This window comes from Schistocerca gregaria, chromosome X (assembly GCF_023897955.1).
Source record: "Schistocerca gregaria isolate iqSchGreg1 chromosome X, iqSchGreg1.2, whole genome shotgun sequence".
Taxonomy (NCBI): Eukaryota; Metazoa; Arthropoda; class Insecta; order Orthoptera; family Acrididae; genus Schistocerca; species Schistocerca gregaria.
The window spans coordinates 77049289-77068331 of record NC_064931.1 but is presented as its reverse complement, the minus strand read 5'-3'; the positions used below and the strand labels follow the sequence as shown (position 1 = coordinate 77068331).

Sequence of the window (19043 nt, the reverse complement as noted above, 5' to 3'; positions counted from 1 at the left end):
TGACAAAGAGGTCATTAGAGAAAGAGCACAAGCTCAGATTATGAAAGGATGAGGAAGGAAATCGAATGCACCCTTTTCAAAGGACTTGTCCTGGCAAGACATTACCTTGGCTGCAGGCTTCTGGACCTGTGTTATGTTGTGGATAATTGTAGGACTCCCCTTCATAGATTATGAGAACAATACACATAGGAACCAGCTACTCAGGCAGCAGAGTACTTGTGAAGTGAACACGGATGTCATTTATGCTACGTGATTGTTTGAATTGCTCTGATGAACACTCAGCAGTTGACACACAGAGAGTGAAATCAGATCATGTACAAAGTAAAGACACTTCCACTGACAAATTTGTAAGAGAATATTTCTGAAGCATTTGTAACAAAGTTCAGAAATTCACTTTTCTCCAGGAAACTTGTCCGCACTCAAATTATACTCGGAACCAAGAGCTGGATGCAACCCAATGGATGAACCTCTGAAATATTTAACGAAGCATGCAATGTATATCAAAGAGGCAGATTAGATACCATTGGTAGTAGTTGTGACAGTGCCACGACATTTAACAGTGCCGCCACGACAGTACCCGCAAACGGCGATAGAGGCGCTCCGCAACTCGGCTGAGCGCGGGAGCGCCACCTAGCTACGAACGGCGCTGGCCGCATGTCACGGCACGGCAGTCGAATAAGAGATACTGAGTTGTTATCATGTAACCAGCTATTGTTTCTAAGTGAGTGTGTTTGAATATCCACGCAATTATTGGTGATTAAGGGTTATAACACTTTTTGGTGACAAGGTCGGATATTTTCACTGCGTTGTGGACTTGTGTGTTCGTGATGGGGCAGACATGGAACAGCTTATGCAAGCGCTCATTGATCAACAAACACAGCTGACGGCTGCTATTCAGGCATTGTCGACGGCGCTTACTCATCGTCTGTCTTCCTCTTCTCCGCCTCCATTCCCTCCTTACGACGAGGCCGCTGAAGACTGGGAGGATTATGAGAAGTGTTTGCGGCAACACTTCTTGGCTTTCGGCATTGTCAACGCTCCTATGTGTAAGTTGTTATTTCTATCTTGTATTTCCCCACGGATCTTATCAGCTGCTATCTCAGTTAGCCCCTCTGCGGGAACCTACCTCTCTGTCCTTCCAAGAAATGTGTGACTTATTGTCTAACTATTACCGAGAAAACACCCATGTCGTTGCCACCTGCGAGGTGTTCTACCGGTGTCGTAAACAGCCCCATCAATCTTACCGGGCTTGGGCGGCAGAACTACACGGTCTGAGTAGGAATTGTCAGTTTGTCACGGACACTTATCATGAGTCTTATGCTGATTCAATGGTTAGGGATGCAATACTATGGCTTGTTCCTGATAAAGAAGTTCGGCAGCGTGCCCTACAACTGCCGAACCTGTCGTTGTCGGAAGTTCTAAGCATCGCTCAATCATTTGAAGTGTCTCACTCTGCTGGCGCGCAAATAGACGCGTGGTGTGATGTAGGCGCTGTACAGTCAACTTTTGACATGGACAATTTGCCTGTTTCACAGGAGAATGAAGATGTGGCGGCAGTTCACTTGTGTAAACACCGTCGTGTTGGGCCGCAACGCTCGCAGCGAAAACAGCAACCACAGAAGCAGGTTTATTCCGCACTTCCTTCTTGTCCATGTTGTTTCGTACATCATGACAGGACCGTGTGTCCAAAACGTTGGGCCACATGTAATTCATGTAGGAAAAAAGGCCACATTGCTTCTGTGTGTCAGTCCCCTAAAGTTCCTGTCTACGAGGACGAGGCATCAGACATGGATGTTAACTGTGTGGTTTCTCAAACAAATCAGTTGTTTGTTACTGTTCGTGTTCTGGATAAAGACATTCGCATGCAAGTGGACACTGGCTCTGCAGTAACTCTCATTAATTCTCGCACGTATTTGGAGTTGGGCTCCCCTCCCTTGTCTCCAGTTACGCAAAATCTGAGAACTTATAATAAACAGAAAATTCCATCATTGGCCAGTTTGATGCTTCCACTGCCTACAAGTCTGTTGTTAGGCCCCTCACGTTTTATGTCGTGGATCATGCGGGCACTGAAAACCTGTTCAGTTATGATGCTTTCCAGTTGTTCGGGTTCTCCATTGATGATGATATGCACCTCATATCTGAGGATATTCCGTATCAACAGCTGGATGGATTGTGTTCTGAATTTTCATCCATGTTCTCTGCTGGTCTGGGTCGTGCCAAGGATTTTGAAGCCCACATTACTCTTAAACCTACAGCTCGCCCTAAGTTTTTCCGGGCACGCCCTATTCTGGTGGCGTTGTGTGCACCTGTCAAGGCTGAGATACAATTTTCGCTCACTGTTTTGGGTTTTGCATTCGGCTGGGTTGAGGTGCAATCTGGACAAGTCACAGTTCTTCCAACCCTCCATTGTGTATCTTGGTTTCCACTTGTCCCGTGAGGGTATACGTCCTCTACGTCAGCGCTTTGCGGCCATTAACGCTCTACCCCCGGCCGTCTATGGCCAAAGAATTTCAGGCGTTTCTAGGCAAGATTGCTTATTATCACAAATTCATTCTATCTGCGGCAGCAGTAGCTCATCCTCTGCATCAGCTGTTATGCAAAAACGTCCCTTTCTGTTGCTCCGACGAGTGTGAGCAGGCTTTTGTCCACCTGAAGGCTCATTTGCAGTCGGCACCTTGTCTTGCCACATTCCGTCCGGGTCAGCACTCGGTTCTGGTGACTGACGCATCACAGTATGGCCTAGGGGCTGTTCTCGCCCATCGGTATGAGGATGGGTCGGAACGACCCATCGCCTATGGTTCCAAGACCCTCAACAATGCGCAATGGCGTTACTCTCAAATCGCAAAGGAGGCGCTCGCTATCATTTATACTCTAAAAAAATTCAGCGTTTTTTTGTATGGTTCTAACTTTCACCTCATCACCGACCACAAGCCACTGGTCTCTCTGTTCAGCCCATCGGCGTCGCTTCCGGATAAGGCAGCTCACTGCCTGCAACGTTGGGCCTTATACTTGTCTCGTTTTCACTATGAGTTCACTATCGCCCCACAGCTCAGCACGCCAACACTGACGCATTGTCGCGATTGCCGATGCGCCCCAACCCGGTTTTCGATCGAGATGAACTACTCTGTTTCCACATTGATGAGGAAGAATGTCGTGCGGTCGAGGGTTTTCCACTTACAGGTTCGCAGGTCACATCGGCTACTGCACGAGACCCGGTCCTGCGCCAGGTGATCGGTTTTGTTCAACGGGGTGGGCCGGACACGACCAAGGGCCGGGCATCGGATCCCCTTCGCAACTACCATGCCTTGCACCTTTGTTTGTCTGTTTGTGATGGTGGTGTTCTTCTGGCCACGGATGGCGCATCTCCACGGGTCATGGTGCCAGCCTCTCTTCGCGAAGATGTTCTCAAACTGTTGCATGAAGGTCATTGGGGCATTTCTCGGACTAAGTCCCTGGCCCGCAGGAACGTTTATTGGCCCGATATTGATTCAGACATCGCCCACATGGTTGCTGTGTGTGGTCAGTGTGTTCAACAACTGGCTGCATCTCGTACAATGCCCTCTCCGTGGCCTGATCCGGTGCAGCCATGGGAACAGGTGCATGCTGATTTTGATGGACCTTCCTTGGTACTTATTGGCTACTGTTGATTGACGCCTTCTCGAAGTTTCTGTTTGTTGTTCGATGTCCGCCGCCCACCACTGCGGCGACAATGCTGGCTTCGTCCAAAATCTTTTCGCTAGAAGGTCTTCCATCCATCATCGTCCCGGACAATGGCCGTCAGTTCTCTTTGCAGGCCTTCCGTGATTTTTGTACTGGACAAGGGATTCATCATGTTACAGCACCGCCCTTCCATCCACAATCGAATGGGGAGGTCGAGCACCTTGTCCGCACTTTCAAAAGCCAGATGAAAAAATTCCTTAGTGAGTTTTCCACAGATGACACTCTGCTGCAATTTCTGAGTTCTTATCGCTTCACGCCTCTGGGTGATCGCAGCCCTGCTGAACTCTTGCATGGCCGCCAACTGCGCACTCTGCTGCACCTGCTTCACCCTGTCAGGCCTTGTGCTGTGTCCCCTAGTGTGGGAAAATACTCGGTGGGCACTGACGTGTGGGCACAAGGGTATGGATCTCGCCATAAATGGATTCCAGGGGTGGTCAAGGCTCTTCACGGCTGCCGGCTTTGTGAAATACGTACGGGCGATAGCGTGGTTGTTCGCCATTACGACCAGATGCGCCCATGAGTGGTGGCCACGCCAGTGCCACCGCCCCTTCCTTCGCCTCCACCAGCCTGAGAAGCCAGTCCTGTCGCTGCTGCCGATCTACCGTACCTACCGTACGTGTTGATGCAGCCGTCCTCGCTACCGCTTCCGAGTACGCCGGAACCGGCCCCAGTCGCGACGAGGCCTTCTCCGGGTCCCATCTCGCTGGAGTACACCCCCAGGTCCACGACACCTATGGATGCTGCTCCAGAGTTTTCACCCATCATCTTGTCCAGGAGGCATGTTCCACGCACGAGCTTCTGTCCTGAACATTTTTGACCATACTCTCGTGTGTCTCTGAGGGATCTTCTCAGGGCCTCACAAGAGGCCATGGATATCTCCGCACTGTCCATGTCTCCAAAGAAGTGAGTTTTTTTTTTTTTTTTTTCAAGGGGGTGAAAAGTGTTGTGACAGTGCCACAACATTTAACAGTGCCGCCACGACAGTACGTGCAAACAGTGATAGAGGTGCTCAGCAACTCGCCTGAGCGCGGGAGCGCCACCTAGCTACGAACGGCGCCGGCCGCATGTCACGGCACGACAGTCGAATAAGAGATACTGAGTTGTTATCATGTAACCAGCTATTGTTTCTAAGTGAGTGTGTTTGAATATCCACGCAATTATTGGTGATTAAAGGTTATAACAGTAGTGTTCACTGCAGCCGACAAAAATACTGTATGTACCAAGGTCAAAATTTAGTTTGACTGCAAAGTCACCTGGATGCGAGTAACCAACCTAGATAAACTCAAGTTGACAGTTGGATGTTATTAGCGGCCACCTGATTCCACAGTAACAGTTGTCAAATCATTCAACGAAGTCTAGATTCAGTATGGCAGAAGTACCCCAATCATGAAATACGAGTTGGAGGTGACTTTAACCTACAGAATATAGACTAGGATACCTATGGATTCATTGCAGGTGGTATGGACAAATAATCTTGTGAAGTACTACAAACAGGCCTGACCTTACCAACAGTGTCAGTATAGAGACAGGGATTAGTGATTAAGAGGATACAATAGTGATGATGGCTACTAGAGTTCACAAATCCACTAAGATGGCTAGGAGAGAATGTATGCTAGAGAAAGCAGGTAAGCAGTTGTCAGCATTCTACCTAAGACAATGAATGGACATCATTTAGTCCCAATATAATCGACCTGGCGGAATTATGGGCTAAGGTTACACTGTTTGTAAATCACACTCCAGAGAAGTACACTATCTAATCAGAAGTATCTGGACACTCCTATGCAATGCAGAATTGGCCACTCGATGTCACGAGAGACCAGTATCAAAGGAGATGGGGAGAACTGTGTTGTCAGTAGAGAAGCATTAACAGCAGAATGGGTCGGTCAGAAGCACTCTGTAACTGCAATAATGGACTAGTCATTGGATGTCACCTGAGTAACAAATCCACCATGGACATTCCAACCCTTCTAGAGCTGCCCAGTTTGACTGTTGGTTGCATGACTGTGAAGGAGAAACTTGATGGAACAACCATAGATAAACTCAGACCAGGCAGGTGTCATGGAATGATGTACAGACTGTATAAAGGATTGCTGAGGATGGTTGTAAATAATCACAGGAAATCAATCGAAGAACTCACTAGTGAGTAACAAAATGGTACCAGCAGTCTGTCTAACACATTGACAGTGCATATGGAGTTAAAAACAATGAGGTACAATGGTCAACAGCTTCTCATAAGCCACAAATTTCTTTAGTCAGTGCTATGTAACACTTGCGGTGGTGTAAAATGTAACGCCATTTGACAGTGGATGACTGGAAATTAGTGATTTAGAGTGATGAATCACAATGTATACAGTGGCAGTCTGATGGAAGAGTTTGTGTCTGTCAAATGCATGGAGAATATTACTTACCATCATGTGTAGCGCCAACTGTGACATACGGAGTAGGTGGTGGTGTTACAGTATTGTGTGTTCATCAAGGTTAGGATGTGGTCCCCTGACTGCACTTAAGGAAACATTAAATGCAGAAGGATACGAGCTCATTTTACAGCACAGTGTACTGGGCACAATAGAGGAACAGTTTGAAGAATGTTGATGGATTGTATCACCACCACACACATCCTGTCAGAAAGGAGCATCTGTGAGGCAATGATTTGTGGAGAACAACATTCCTGAAATGGTGTGACCTGCACAGAGTCTTTTCCTGAACCTAACGGAAAACAGAACATATTTTGGATGAGTTACAACATTTTCTTCACTCCAGACCCAGAAAAGTGGTGGAGTGCAGAAGGATTGCAGAGGGAGATTAAGACTTGACTACAATAAACAGTTCCAAATATATGTAGTCTGCAGCAATTATGCAGACATGAAGAGGCATGCACTAGTGTGGAGAGCTGCATCACAAACCAAACACGGAACTAGAAAACACAACAACAACAATGCAAGACCCAAGTTCATTGTCTTATACACTGCCCCACCTTACTCAGTCAGTCAGGTCTCAGGAACTAAAATTGTCAATCATCTGCTTGATACCCCATATCAGGTTGTGTAGAGTTAACAGAGATTTCTGCCATCTCCTTTATCTGGAAAGTTAAGCCATGGTACCTTCTCTATAATGCACATAATGAATTGTTGAGACACACAAATACAGTTTGTTCAGAGCTCATGATAATAAAACACTGGTGGAGCTGATCAGTTTCAGTTTGAGAATGCAGTGTTCGCAAGAGTCTGAATGTCTGTGAGTCGGGGCCAAGCTCCTGGATATATCTATGTTTTGCAGCATCAGAAAGGCAGATGTAATCAGTACTACTGACATAGTAATCAGTGGTGTCCTGAAACCATAACATACGAGAGCTGGGAAAACAGCAAAAATGACAGACTTGGAGGTGAAACCTGAGTAGTAAGTACCTAAAATGTAAGGCTCATACAGAATTGCTAACATCAACTGCAAAACGGATTACATTCATAAAACATTTCTTAACAACAGCACTTAACCTAAGGAAAAAAATCCCTTTAATTCTGGCCCAGCTGTATGTTGTATGTGAACCGAGGGGACCTAGAAACGATGGAGAGGCTACATCCATGCTGCAGCCGCAGTGGTCCACAACCCCACAATGACTACCACAGTCCACTGAATCCCTCTGCCGCCCCACACAAAACCCAGGGTTATTGTGTAGTTCGGCCCCCCTAGTTTCTAGTGCAACCTATTCTTGAGTACTGCTCAAGTATTTGGGATGCACACGAGGTTCGATTAAAGGGAAACATGGAGGCAATTTACAGGCAGGCTTGTAGATTTGCTACTGGCAGGTTCAAACAACACACAAGTATTATGGAGATGCTTAAGGAACTGAAATGGGAATCCCAGAGGGAAGGCGACATTCTTTTCAAGGAATACTACTGAGAAAATTTAGAAAAATGGCATTTAAAACTGACCAAAGAATGATTCTACTGCCCCCAACATACATTTTGTGTAAGAATTATGAAAATAAGGCAAGAGAAATCATGGCTCATGTGGAGGCATACAGAAAGTCATTTTTCCCTCACTCTATTTGTGAGTGGAACAGGAAAGGAAAGTAAAGAAAAGGAAAGGATATGACTAGTAGTCGTACAGGTTGCCCTCCACCATGTATAGTACATTGGCTTGCAAATTATATTTGTAGATGTAGATGAATTAATACAATCAAGGTCAGGAGGGTGGTAAGTACCAATGACATGTTGTAACACCAGTTCCCAACCGCGGAGTTCTCAGAAACTGGTGTCTGGCAGAAGACTCCAGATATCATTTATGGTGAAACAGGCACCAAGATCATGACTTGTCATGTCGTAGATCATGCCAATGTAAAAGGCCAAACAGTGTTTACATAACAGCTAGTACACAACATTTGTCATTTTACAGCTGGGTCTCCCTTTGATAGTTTACATTTTGCCATTTATGGGACTGGTATAGGTGATGGTACAAGGGTGCACAGGGCAAGTCTTATAGCAGGGCCAGTCATAGAGGTAGGAGCCATGGGGTAGGGAAATGGGTGTAGAAGCAGCACAGGGTCTAACAAGGACATTGTGGAGATTGTGAAAAAGGGGGGGGGGGGGGGGGTTGGAAAGCTACTCTAGGTGTGGTGAGCAAAGTTTTGGACAGAATGAACCTAATTTCAGGGTATGATTTTAGGAAGTTATGGCCTCATAGAAATAGCTAATTAACACATACAAGACCAGGGCAATATTGAGTGACAAGAGGTGTACTCCAAAGCTGTTTTTTGGAGAGATCAGCAGTACCAGAATTGGGTGTGACGGCCTGCGAAATCTGCTTTTGAACTAGGCAGGTGAGGTAATTATGTCCAGCGAAGGCTGAGGTGACAATGGTGGTGTACTGCTGTAAAGAGTCTGCTTCAGAACAAATCCATCTACCTCAAATACCAATGCTCTATGGGAGGGAACATTTGACATGGAATGGACAGCAACATTCAAAACGTAAGTACTCTATATTGTTAGTAGGGTTAATGTGAACAGAAATGTGTAGCTGACCCTTGGTGGGATGAGGTCAAAATCAAGAAAGTAGCAGGGGACTCAGAATAGGATCATGTGAATTTTAATTGGGAGAATGTATTTAAAGATTTCAAAAAATTTAAAAGGTGTGCCTTACAATGAATTCATATGGCAAAGATGTCATCAATGTAGCTAAACCAAACCAGGGGCTGAAGGCTTATGAGTCCCAGGAAAGCCTCCTCCGAGTAACCCCTGGAAAGGTTGGGATAGGAAGGAGGTATCATGATTCCCATGGTAGTGCCCCTGATCTGTTTGTATGTCTGATCCTCAAAGGTAAAGTAGTTCCTAGCAAGTATACCAGGTGTACCGGTATGAAATGAGCGTATCATTGTGAAAATGAAACACTAATTTTGAATTGAAAAATATAAAAAAATTATTCAAAGTACTGAGCATTGCTTTCTATACATTTTGACCACCTTTCTGGCAATTTGTGGACACCATCCCAATAGAAATGTTTGTCTTTTGAAGCAAACCAATCAGACACCCAATTTTCAACTTCTTCGTAGGAATCAAAGTCTTCCTCAGCCAATGCGTGTCCCACTGATGAAAACACATGGTAGTTGGAAGGGGCCAAGTCTGGTGAATACAGCGGGTGGGGTAGCAGCTCCCAGCCAAGTGTTTTGATTGTATCCTGAACCAGTTTTGATTTGTGTACAGGTGCCTTGTCGTGTAAGAAAATTACTTTGCCATGTCTTCTGACCCATTTTGGTCTTTTTTTCATCAATGCATAGTTCAAATTGATCATTTGTAGTCTGTAGCGATTAGTATTCACAGTTTCACCAGGTTTTAGAAGCTCATGATCCCACCAAACACAGAGCATTGTCTTCTTGCCGAATCGATCTAGTTTTGCAGTCAATGTTGATGATTGTCCCAGATTAACCCATGATTTTTCCCATTTAGAATTCTTAAAATAAATCCTTTTTTCATCGCCAGTAACAATTCGATGCAAAATTGATTTTCTTTCATGTCTTTTAAGCAAAATTTGACAAATGGTTTTTCGGTTTTCCATCTGTCTTTCATTCAATTCATGTGACACCCATTTTCCACTCTTTTGGATCTTTCCCATAGCTTTCAAATGGTCAGAAATTGTTTGTTGTGCAACGTTTAGCATTGCTGCCATTTGCTTTTGACTCAAAGTATCATCTTCATCCAATATCGTTTGCAATTCGGCGTCTTCGAACTTTTTTGGTGGTCTTCCACGTTCTTCATTTCTTACATCAAAATCATTATTGCATACATTGAAACCATCTTTTGCATGTTGCTTCCGATAGAGCATGATCACCATATGCCTTGACAAGCATTTGATGTTACTCTGCAGCACTTTTATTCAAATGAAAACAAAAATTAATGCTTTCTGCAAATCATCACTTTCTGGTACAAAATTCATTCACAACAAATGTTCCCTATAGACACTTTGTATCTTAACACTCATTTCATACCGGTACACCTGGTAAATATGATCAAGATGAGCAGGAACAACATCAAAGGTTTGGAATCAGGTGAATGCTGACTGAGAAAATGTTTAGAGTCAGACTGTCCGTGCAGCGTATGGTCGATGTTGGTATAGTAGCAGGTGTCGATCAACTAAGGTTCATATACATTTGGTGGGTGCATTGAAGCCACCAACTATGGACAGCAAGAGCTACTGTGATGTGGAGAGCTACTGTGATGTGGGTCATAGGAAGAAAGTGGATGGTGGGGATGTGTGGTTTGGGTGGGGTAAGAAGTTCTATGGACTGACGTGTTTGTCCTTGTGAGTGTCCTGAGGTTTTAAGGAGGGATAGCCTGAGGTTTTAAGGAGGGACTGTATGCCAGTTTGTATCATAGGGATGGGATCTTGATGGCAGATGCTGTATGTAGAGATGGCAGACAGCTGGCATAGACCCTCACTTACATACTCCCATCAGTCAAGTATCACAGTGATAGATGCCTTGTCTACTGGGAAGATAATGATGGAGCCTGGAGATCTGAAGAGGACAGGTTAGGGTCATGTTGTTGGGACATGAGGAAGGGCTGCAAAGAAACATTGGATGTTAGGAATTTTTTGCAGGTTTGTAAGGGATGATTAACATATTTTCCATCTTTAAGCTTTCAGATTTTTAAATCTCGTCTAGTGCAGACCCCAACAATCATTATTTCCTTCTCACCCCATCTGGTAAGTCTCCCCTGACCCAGGAATCTGGGTGACTTTTCTGAACTCTCTCATTCTCCTAAAACCCACCAGTCCTTTTCTTCAGCGTTCTTCCTTCACCTTGAACTCTGCTACCAGGAGGAGGAGCAACTGACTCCAAGAGATTGCAAATTTTGATACCTTTCTATGCGTTTCTCCTGCCACTGCTTGGTGAATACATTTTTTTATCTATCCAGTTACACCATATTTTCAAAAATTGATTATTTTCATTGAAATATTAGTTTGTTGGCCATCATTACTTCTGATGTCTCCCGTTATCAGTCTTTGTTGTCATCTATCTTCTTCAAACTGTCATCTGTTTTTCACATTATGTAATAGTTTGCTCATTTATTTATCTGTGCCATCTATGTTAACCAACACCATGCCTGTACATCTTTTCTAGTACTGACTTCCAGACACTTAGACAAGTCCATTGTTATTTACAACTTTACATGTAACACTTTGTTTACAGTTCACTACATGCAGGACGTTCTCCAGATTGTCTTTCACCACTTTATTTGCACATTGACAGCAAACTTTCTTTCTCACCCTCCACTTCCTGTGCTTCTATACGATTCTTTCATGTTTTTGTGTGTTCCTTTTTGCCAAACTGCACTGACTGACTTTTACTGCCATCTCTACTATTACTTTATTTGCCAAACACAGTAGTTATCTTTCGTCCAATAACTCCCTTGTTCTGTTTCCCAGTTTTTAAAATTTTGTCTCTTTTCATGACTTTAGAAAAGGAAAAAAATTGGGATTGGTAATCTTTTCATGACATATAATCCACTTTTATGGCAAGAAGTTCTCATCCACTCATTATCTTGTGTTAACCATTGTCTGTTCTCATGATTTTCGTATGAGTTTTTCTGATCTGTTTCCTTGTTTTTCTCCTTTTTTTTCTGCCTCCTACCCTCCTCTGCTTCTTTTCTGCCATACCCACCTAACTCTCGAAACCCTACTCAATTGTACAATAAATCCTATGACGTACTATACTCAACCCTTTCGAGAATGAGCTTTTGCTCTATCAAAACTAGGGTTCCATATTCTGTTTATTGAAACATGTTTGTCCCTGAGAGTTACCCCCCAAAGGCGTAACACTGAAAGTCCCTGTTTCTGCTCTTCACCATCCCATTTTACAGTTACAAATGCAAAAGTGTCTTGCACTTACCAGGTTAATCAGTGAGCTATAGGCCTCATCTGCCAATTTACATTCCACCAGACTTTTTTCCTTGAACAAAATCCTGCAGTTATTTTCTCCTCATGTTTCCTTGGACGGTATCATCCACCAAGCTATTTCAAACTGCGACAAGAGACCAGACTTTACCTCAAAAAACTATATCATCTACTCCTAAACTACTTCAACAATGGCATTTCCCTTCCTGTCTCTCTCTAGCTCCCTCAACAACCACACCATCAACCACCACTCCTTTCCAACAAACTAAGCTTGGCAAAGCTTCTTAACATCAACTAGCCTTCACCACTACCTCACCTCCCAGAACTGTGATAACTTATGCTTACAAGAACCAGTCACAACAGTACAGTGTCCTCAAACTCTCATCTAAGGCAAACTCCCCTCTTGAATTATTTGTATTATCCAAGAGTCTGCTTTGATGAAGGATCTACTTTCCTTCATACAAAAAGTCAGCTGGAAATACTACTTTGCAACCCAATCCCAAATCCTTTTCAACAGCATACCCGACACTGTACCCTGCCCTGAACAGTTCCGACCATGATCCCAACTTGATCCACAACCACTTTCTCAAAATCATCCCTTACAAGCTTTCCAACATCCAGCACTGATTCACAACCCTTCCTCGGGTCTCCACAACATGATCCTAACCTGCCCTCTGCAGAACTAAAGGCTCTTCCTCCCCAAAAAACTAATGAACTAATGACTCCATCATTATCCTCCCCATAGACAAGGGAACTTCTAATTGACCGACAGGAGTATGTAAGCAAGGGTCTACGCTAACTGTCTCTCGTACAGCATCTGCCATTAAGATCCCATCCCTGTCATACAAACTGACCTACAGTCCCTCCTTAAAACCTCAAGCCCCGTCACAAAGGCTAACACTTCAATCCACAGAAATTCTTACCCCACCCAAGCCACACATCCCCACTCTCTACCTTCTTCTCAAGGTCCTGAAATCCAATCACCCTTGTCATCCCATAGTTGCTGGCTTCAGAGCACCCACCAAATGTATATCTGCCTAGTTGATCAACATCTGCAACCTATAGCACAAACACTTTCCTCCTATATTAAAGACACATACCATTTCCTACATCATTTGAAGTCTGTACCCATTCCCACTTCCACCGCACACCTTGCTTATCACCACTGATGCTACCTCCCTCAATACTAACATCCACCATATGCATGATGCATCTGTCTCTGAACATTTCCTCAATCAGCATTCAGCTGATTCCAAAATTATGATGTCCTTCCTGCTCATCTTAATCAACTTTATACTTGTATTGTATTGTATGGAACTGGGAACCTAAAAATGATGGAGAGGCTTCGTCCCCGCCGTAGCCCTCAGTGGTTGACAACCCCACGACAGGCTACAGCAGTCCACTTACCCCACCGCCGTCCCACTGTGTGGTTCTCTTCTTTGAAGAGAATATGCTCAGAGGAACTCTCAAGTATACAGTAACATCTGAATGTTATCGAGACCTCCTTGTACAGCATGTGAGACCTCCTTTGGAATGGTGCAATTGTGTGGATACCACTGTTTCCATCAAGATGGGGCAACACCTCATGTCACTCAACGAGTGAAAGATCTGCTTAATGCAACCTTCCACAAACATGTTACATCCAGATGTGTGGCCTGCAAGATCACCTGACCTGAATCCATGTGACTTTTGACTCTGAGGATAACTAAAAGGGCATGTTTATCAAGGACACCTTCAGTCTCTGCCTGATCTGAAGACCATTATAAAGGAACACATTGCTCAGATTCCACTAGAATTGCTGTGAGCAACTATTGATTATGTCATTTTATGAATGTAGCATCTTGTCGATTTCTCTGGTGCTCACATCAAACTGTATAAGCAGTGAATAATAATAAAATCAACAATATGCATTTATCACTTGTTTGACCTTTTCTGCTCACAACCCATTTCTAAGTCCATTACATATGGAAACATTTAGAAATGTCCTCTTCTTGCATTCACAGCACCAAATTTGCATCTGGTTGCCAAAATTTGAACTAATTTTTTCCCAGCGTAAATCAGTTTTGAATCAACACATTAGAATATCTAACAAGATTTGCTGCCATACTACAATTACAGCCACATTGGACCTCTTTGAGTAACTGCATTTTAGTTATAATCACTCTGTATCATACATTTCCTTGGAAAACACCAGGAATTTACGTTCATTCAGGGTTTTGGCTCCTCATATCGTGCTTCCAGATTTGATACATTATCTCACTTCCTGACACATGTTGGTAGTTGCTAGGCTCCTGGTTGATGCTACACTTTCAAATGATCATCATTTATGGCACAGAAGAATCTGCTCTCATCACTAAACACAACTATGAGCCATGAATCTACCAAGTTCTGTCTTTTGATGCATTATTAGGGAATGTGATGAAGTGTGAGAGGAAATCTGGTGAGCAGCACTCTTGTTCATAGTTCAACAAATAGCCACTGCTGATCTAGCAGACATGCAAGGTGCTACACTGAACCCAATTACTGCTGTGGTCCATGTGAGATCAGAAATCACTTCTCTGATATAGTGATCAAGGCATGAATGCATTTGCTGATGATTCATGTTGCCTTCAAGACAGCAATCGACTGTGCTGTCTTTTGATAATCACCATTGATGACAATAAAAGGCTGTTGTCTTATGTTAAATGTGTTAGGCATTTCTTCGAAAGAACTATCTATCCTACCACAAGTCCACAATATGGTTTTACTGAAATTCAGTTAATTGCGCAAATTTCTACAATGTTTACTATCTCATTAAAATGTTCAAAAAAAGACTACTTGTTTAACAACCCACATATAACTATTGCATAATGTATAATTTTCCACACTTATAAGTGGTTTCTACTATAGCCACAGAACAATAATTTAAGCAAGTTGGAATCCACTGGATGCCTGTGTGCACAGCAATCACTGAATATTCAAATTGATGGGAGGACAAAAGTCAGTCACAAAATCTGTAATTTATTACAGATCTAAATTTTGACTATAACATAGTTATCATTAGTGCATTACCAAAGATCATGACATATGGCAAGTTGGGACCTATGTGACTCTTTGGTAATGCACCAATGCTAACAAGGTACCTGTCAAAATCTAGGTATGTAATAAGCCACAGATTTTGCAACTGACTGCTGCCCTTCCTTCAATTTGAATAATTTAAATCATCATCTTTGCTGCTCTCTTTTAGGAGCCCAGACAAATATGGTTTTCCTATGTCACATCTTTAGAGATTTTCATTTGCTATTAGTACATATATTAAATATATTCAGCATAAAAACATCTACATTCAAATAAATAAAACGAATAGAAGCAAAAGTCTATGATCAGCAGTCATAATTAAATGCACATCATAAAATGTACTTACCAACTCTCCAATTACGTGCAACTGCCGTATCATATGTCTGCTTGAGAACTAAAAAATCTAGAACATCTGGCATATCGTGATATTTTATAGTGAAGTTTTCTCCAGTTAGGCGCCCATCAGGATTCATCAGGCCAAGTTTTAAACAGCACAGCCGAGGTGGTCGGATTTCATATTTAATACCGATTACTTTCACTAGCTCGTGTGCCTGATAGGGATAGAAACACAAAATCCTTAGTTATCATTTATCTCACAAGGTGGTAGAATGTGTTGAATGAAATTCTCCACTTTCTCTCACTAACAGTAGCTAATCCAAGTTGCAAGGCTAGGATTAAGCTGGGCTAAAGAGTCCTGAATCTTTTATCCTAATCCTGATTACTGCTACCTGCAACCAACTTTACACACCACCAAAATGGCACAGAGTAAAACAATTAATGTCAAATATTTATCTTTGACAGTGGTCACATTTCCAATTCCACACTGAAAATTAGGCCACTACCCCAGTCAAAATCTCCATCATAAACAAAATTTGGGAGGTCAGAATAGCTACAAAGATATTGTGAACAGTAATGGTTCATGCAGAGATGTGTGTGTGTACTTCCAGAAGGTTTTGCCATGGTTCCCAGCCTATTTAATGCTAGTCGAACTACTTTCTGTCTTAGTTTTCTATATGTACTGCTACAGCTTTATGCATATGTGACTGGTTCCTGCTGAATGTTACTTAAATATTTTGTTCAAGTTGTTACTGCTTCCCTGGAATAAAGTTGTGCTCAGTCAACTGGTCGGTCAAATGTGTGAACTACTTTCAAAATACTACTGTAAGCGAACTCATGTTATTGCATTCCGGGTTGAGTAGGAAGCAACCATATCCGTCCTATCGAGCATGGGTTGCTGAACTACATGGGTTAAGTTGTAATCATCATCATTTTGTGTCCAATGTGCATAAAGAGCCACATGCTGATCGGATGGTAACAGATGCTATCATTCATTTAGCTTCAGATTACAATGTGTGAGAGCGTGCCCTACAGTGTAAAAATCCATACCTCTCTGAGGTTTTAGCTATTGCAGAGTCATTCGAGGTGTCGCAAGCTACGGGCAACCAAATTTGAGTCATTGTGTGAGATATCAGCAATTCCAACACTCTCCTTCACACCAAGCTTCAGGTAGTTTATAGGGGGAAGACATTGTCGCGACAGTCTACACATGATCACAGTGTCGAGGTGGCTGGCCGCACTCCCAGCAGCAACCAGACTAACAATATAAACGGGCCAATAAACAGCACGTACACATTCCATGCTCCCGTCCTGCCCTTATTGTTTCGTTAACCGTAAGCTCCCAGACTGCCCAAAATACTGGGCTACCTGTCATAATTGTGTCAAAAGAGGTCTCATTCCTTCTGTCTGTAATGCAACAATTCAGCATAATGATCCTGACGCATTATGGATGTAAGCATTGTATCAGCTATTTCTGTTGTGCCAAACAAGCTTCTCAAAGATGTTATCGTTTTTCATAAAGTTCTCCACATGCAAGTGGATACAGGAGCTGTGGAAATCTTGTTAAACTCACAAACTTCAATTGTCCTGGGCTCCCCTCCACTTCTTCCTATGTCACAGAAGTTAATAAATTACAATAAATAGAGTATTTCTATTCTTGGTCAATTCTCTGCCCCAGTGACCTATAAGTCAGTAGGCTGGTCACTTACATTTGTTGTTGTAGATAACACACATACAGAGAATCTTTTTGGATTAGATGCCTTTAAACTGTTTGGTTTTACCATTTGAGATGAAGTGAATTTAGTGTCTGAACAAGTGCTGTATATGCACAGTCAGATGCATTATGTTCCAAGTTTTCCTCTTTGTTCTCTCCTGGATTGGGGTGTGCCAACAATTTTCAAGTGCACATTATCTTGAAATCTTCTGCTCAGCCTCACTTACCTGGGCCCATCTGGTTCTAATGGCACTTTGGGAACAAGTCAAAGATGGATTAGATTGCCTCATGGAATCCAGGTTTGTTTGGCCTATTGCACCAAGTAAATGGTTTACCCCCTTAGTTATAGTAAAGAAACTGTCAGACCAGTTACACTTCTGTGGTGATTTGAAAGTTTCTGTGAATGCACAATCTGTAGTTGATATATACCAGATACTGCACTCAGACAAACTCCTTGCAAAGTTACCGGGCGATAGGTATTTCTCAAAAATTGACCTGTCGGGTGTCTATTTACAACTCCCTATACATACAGAGTCACAACATATGTTAGTTGTCAATGGCCCTTTTGGACTGAACCAATACTTGCACTTACCTTCTGGAGTCACCAACACTCCCTCGAACAACTTACAGCATCTGTGCTGCGCTGTGCAAACTATTTGGATGACAGTGTAGTTTCCAGTGTCTCCAATGAGGAATATTTACAAAATCTCTGTACTCTTTTCTTTCTTTCTTTCTTTCTTTTCTGTCTTCCAACTGACCGGGTTGAAGTGTAATTTAGGAAACTGTCAATTTTTTGCAACCTTCTATCACTTATCTTGGTTTTGAAGTTTCTCACAAGGGTCTCAAACCCCTGCACCATCATGTTTCTGTTATTGTGTTGTTTCCATGCCCTACATCAGTCAAAAAACTTCAGGTTTTTCTAGGCAAAGTCAGCTACTACCATAACTTTTTGCTCGGGGCAGTGACAATTGCACAACCGTTACATGCATTGCTGCACAAAGGGACTCAGTTTTGCTGATCGCTGGCTTGGGAAACAGCATTTTCCACCCTTAAGACCATGTTTTGAGTCTGTGCCTTTCTTAGTGATGAACCAAACACCTACTCCTTGGCTCCTTGTGATGGATGCTTCACAGTGCGTGTTGGGGGAAGTGCTGGCTCATAGGTATCCTGACGGCTCTGAGTGGCCTATTGCCTATGCCTCAAAAATGCTGACTCCCACTCAAACGGGGGACTCTCAGATAGAAATGGAAGCTTTGGCCATTGTATATGCTCTGAAGAAATTCCAAATCTTTCTCTATGGCACCAAATTCCACTGGTCACCGATTACAAATAAATGGTTACCTTATTCAGTCCTTCTGAGTCATTACCACATAAACCAACACATTGCATTCAACATTGGGTTCTTTTCTTTCACATTACAACTACAAGATTCATTTCCACCCTACAAATCAACACACAAATGCCAATGCTTTGTCCGTCTGCTGGCTGGTCTGTACTCCGGATTTGATAAGAAGGAATTGCTTTGTTTCCACATTGACGTCGCTGCACATCAGATGGTTGATGGTCTTCCTGTAACTAGCATATGAATCACGAAGGCTGTAGCTTCAGATCCCATTTGCCCGAAGGTCATAACATTCATACTACGTGGTTGAGTGGATTCACCACCTTCTTGTGCATCTGACCCCCTCCATAATTATTCCATCTTTTGACATCACTTCTCTGTTGTGGATAGTGTTGTGCTTTTAGACAAGGGTCATGTGGCCTCTTGGTTAGTGATCCCCTCAGTGCTTCATTCGGAGATTCTCCATTTATTACATGCGTATCACTGGAG

The 19043-nt window shown here is 43.1% G+C and overlaps 1 protein-coding gene across 2 annotated transcripts in view; it reads right to left on the bottom strand.

Annotated features, from left to right (window-relative positions):
* LOC126297550 (PH-interacting protein) overlaps nucleotides 1–19043 on the bottom strand; it is a 265574-nt gene that overhangs the window by 37463 nt on the left and 209068 nt on the right. For both annotated transcript variants that reach the window (XM_049988476.1, XM_049988477.1), the window contains one exon: nucleotides 15509–15713. In XM_049988476.1, coding sequence (XP_049844433.1) covers nucleotides 15509–15713 — 205 coding nt within the window. The remainder of the gene's footprint in view (nucleotides 1–15508; nucleotides 15714–19043) is intronic.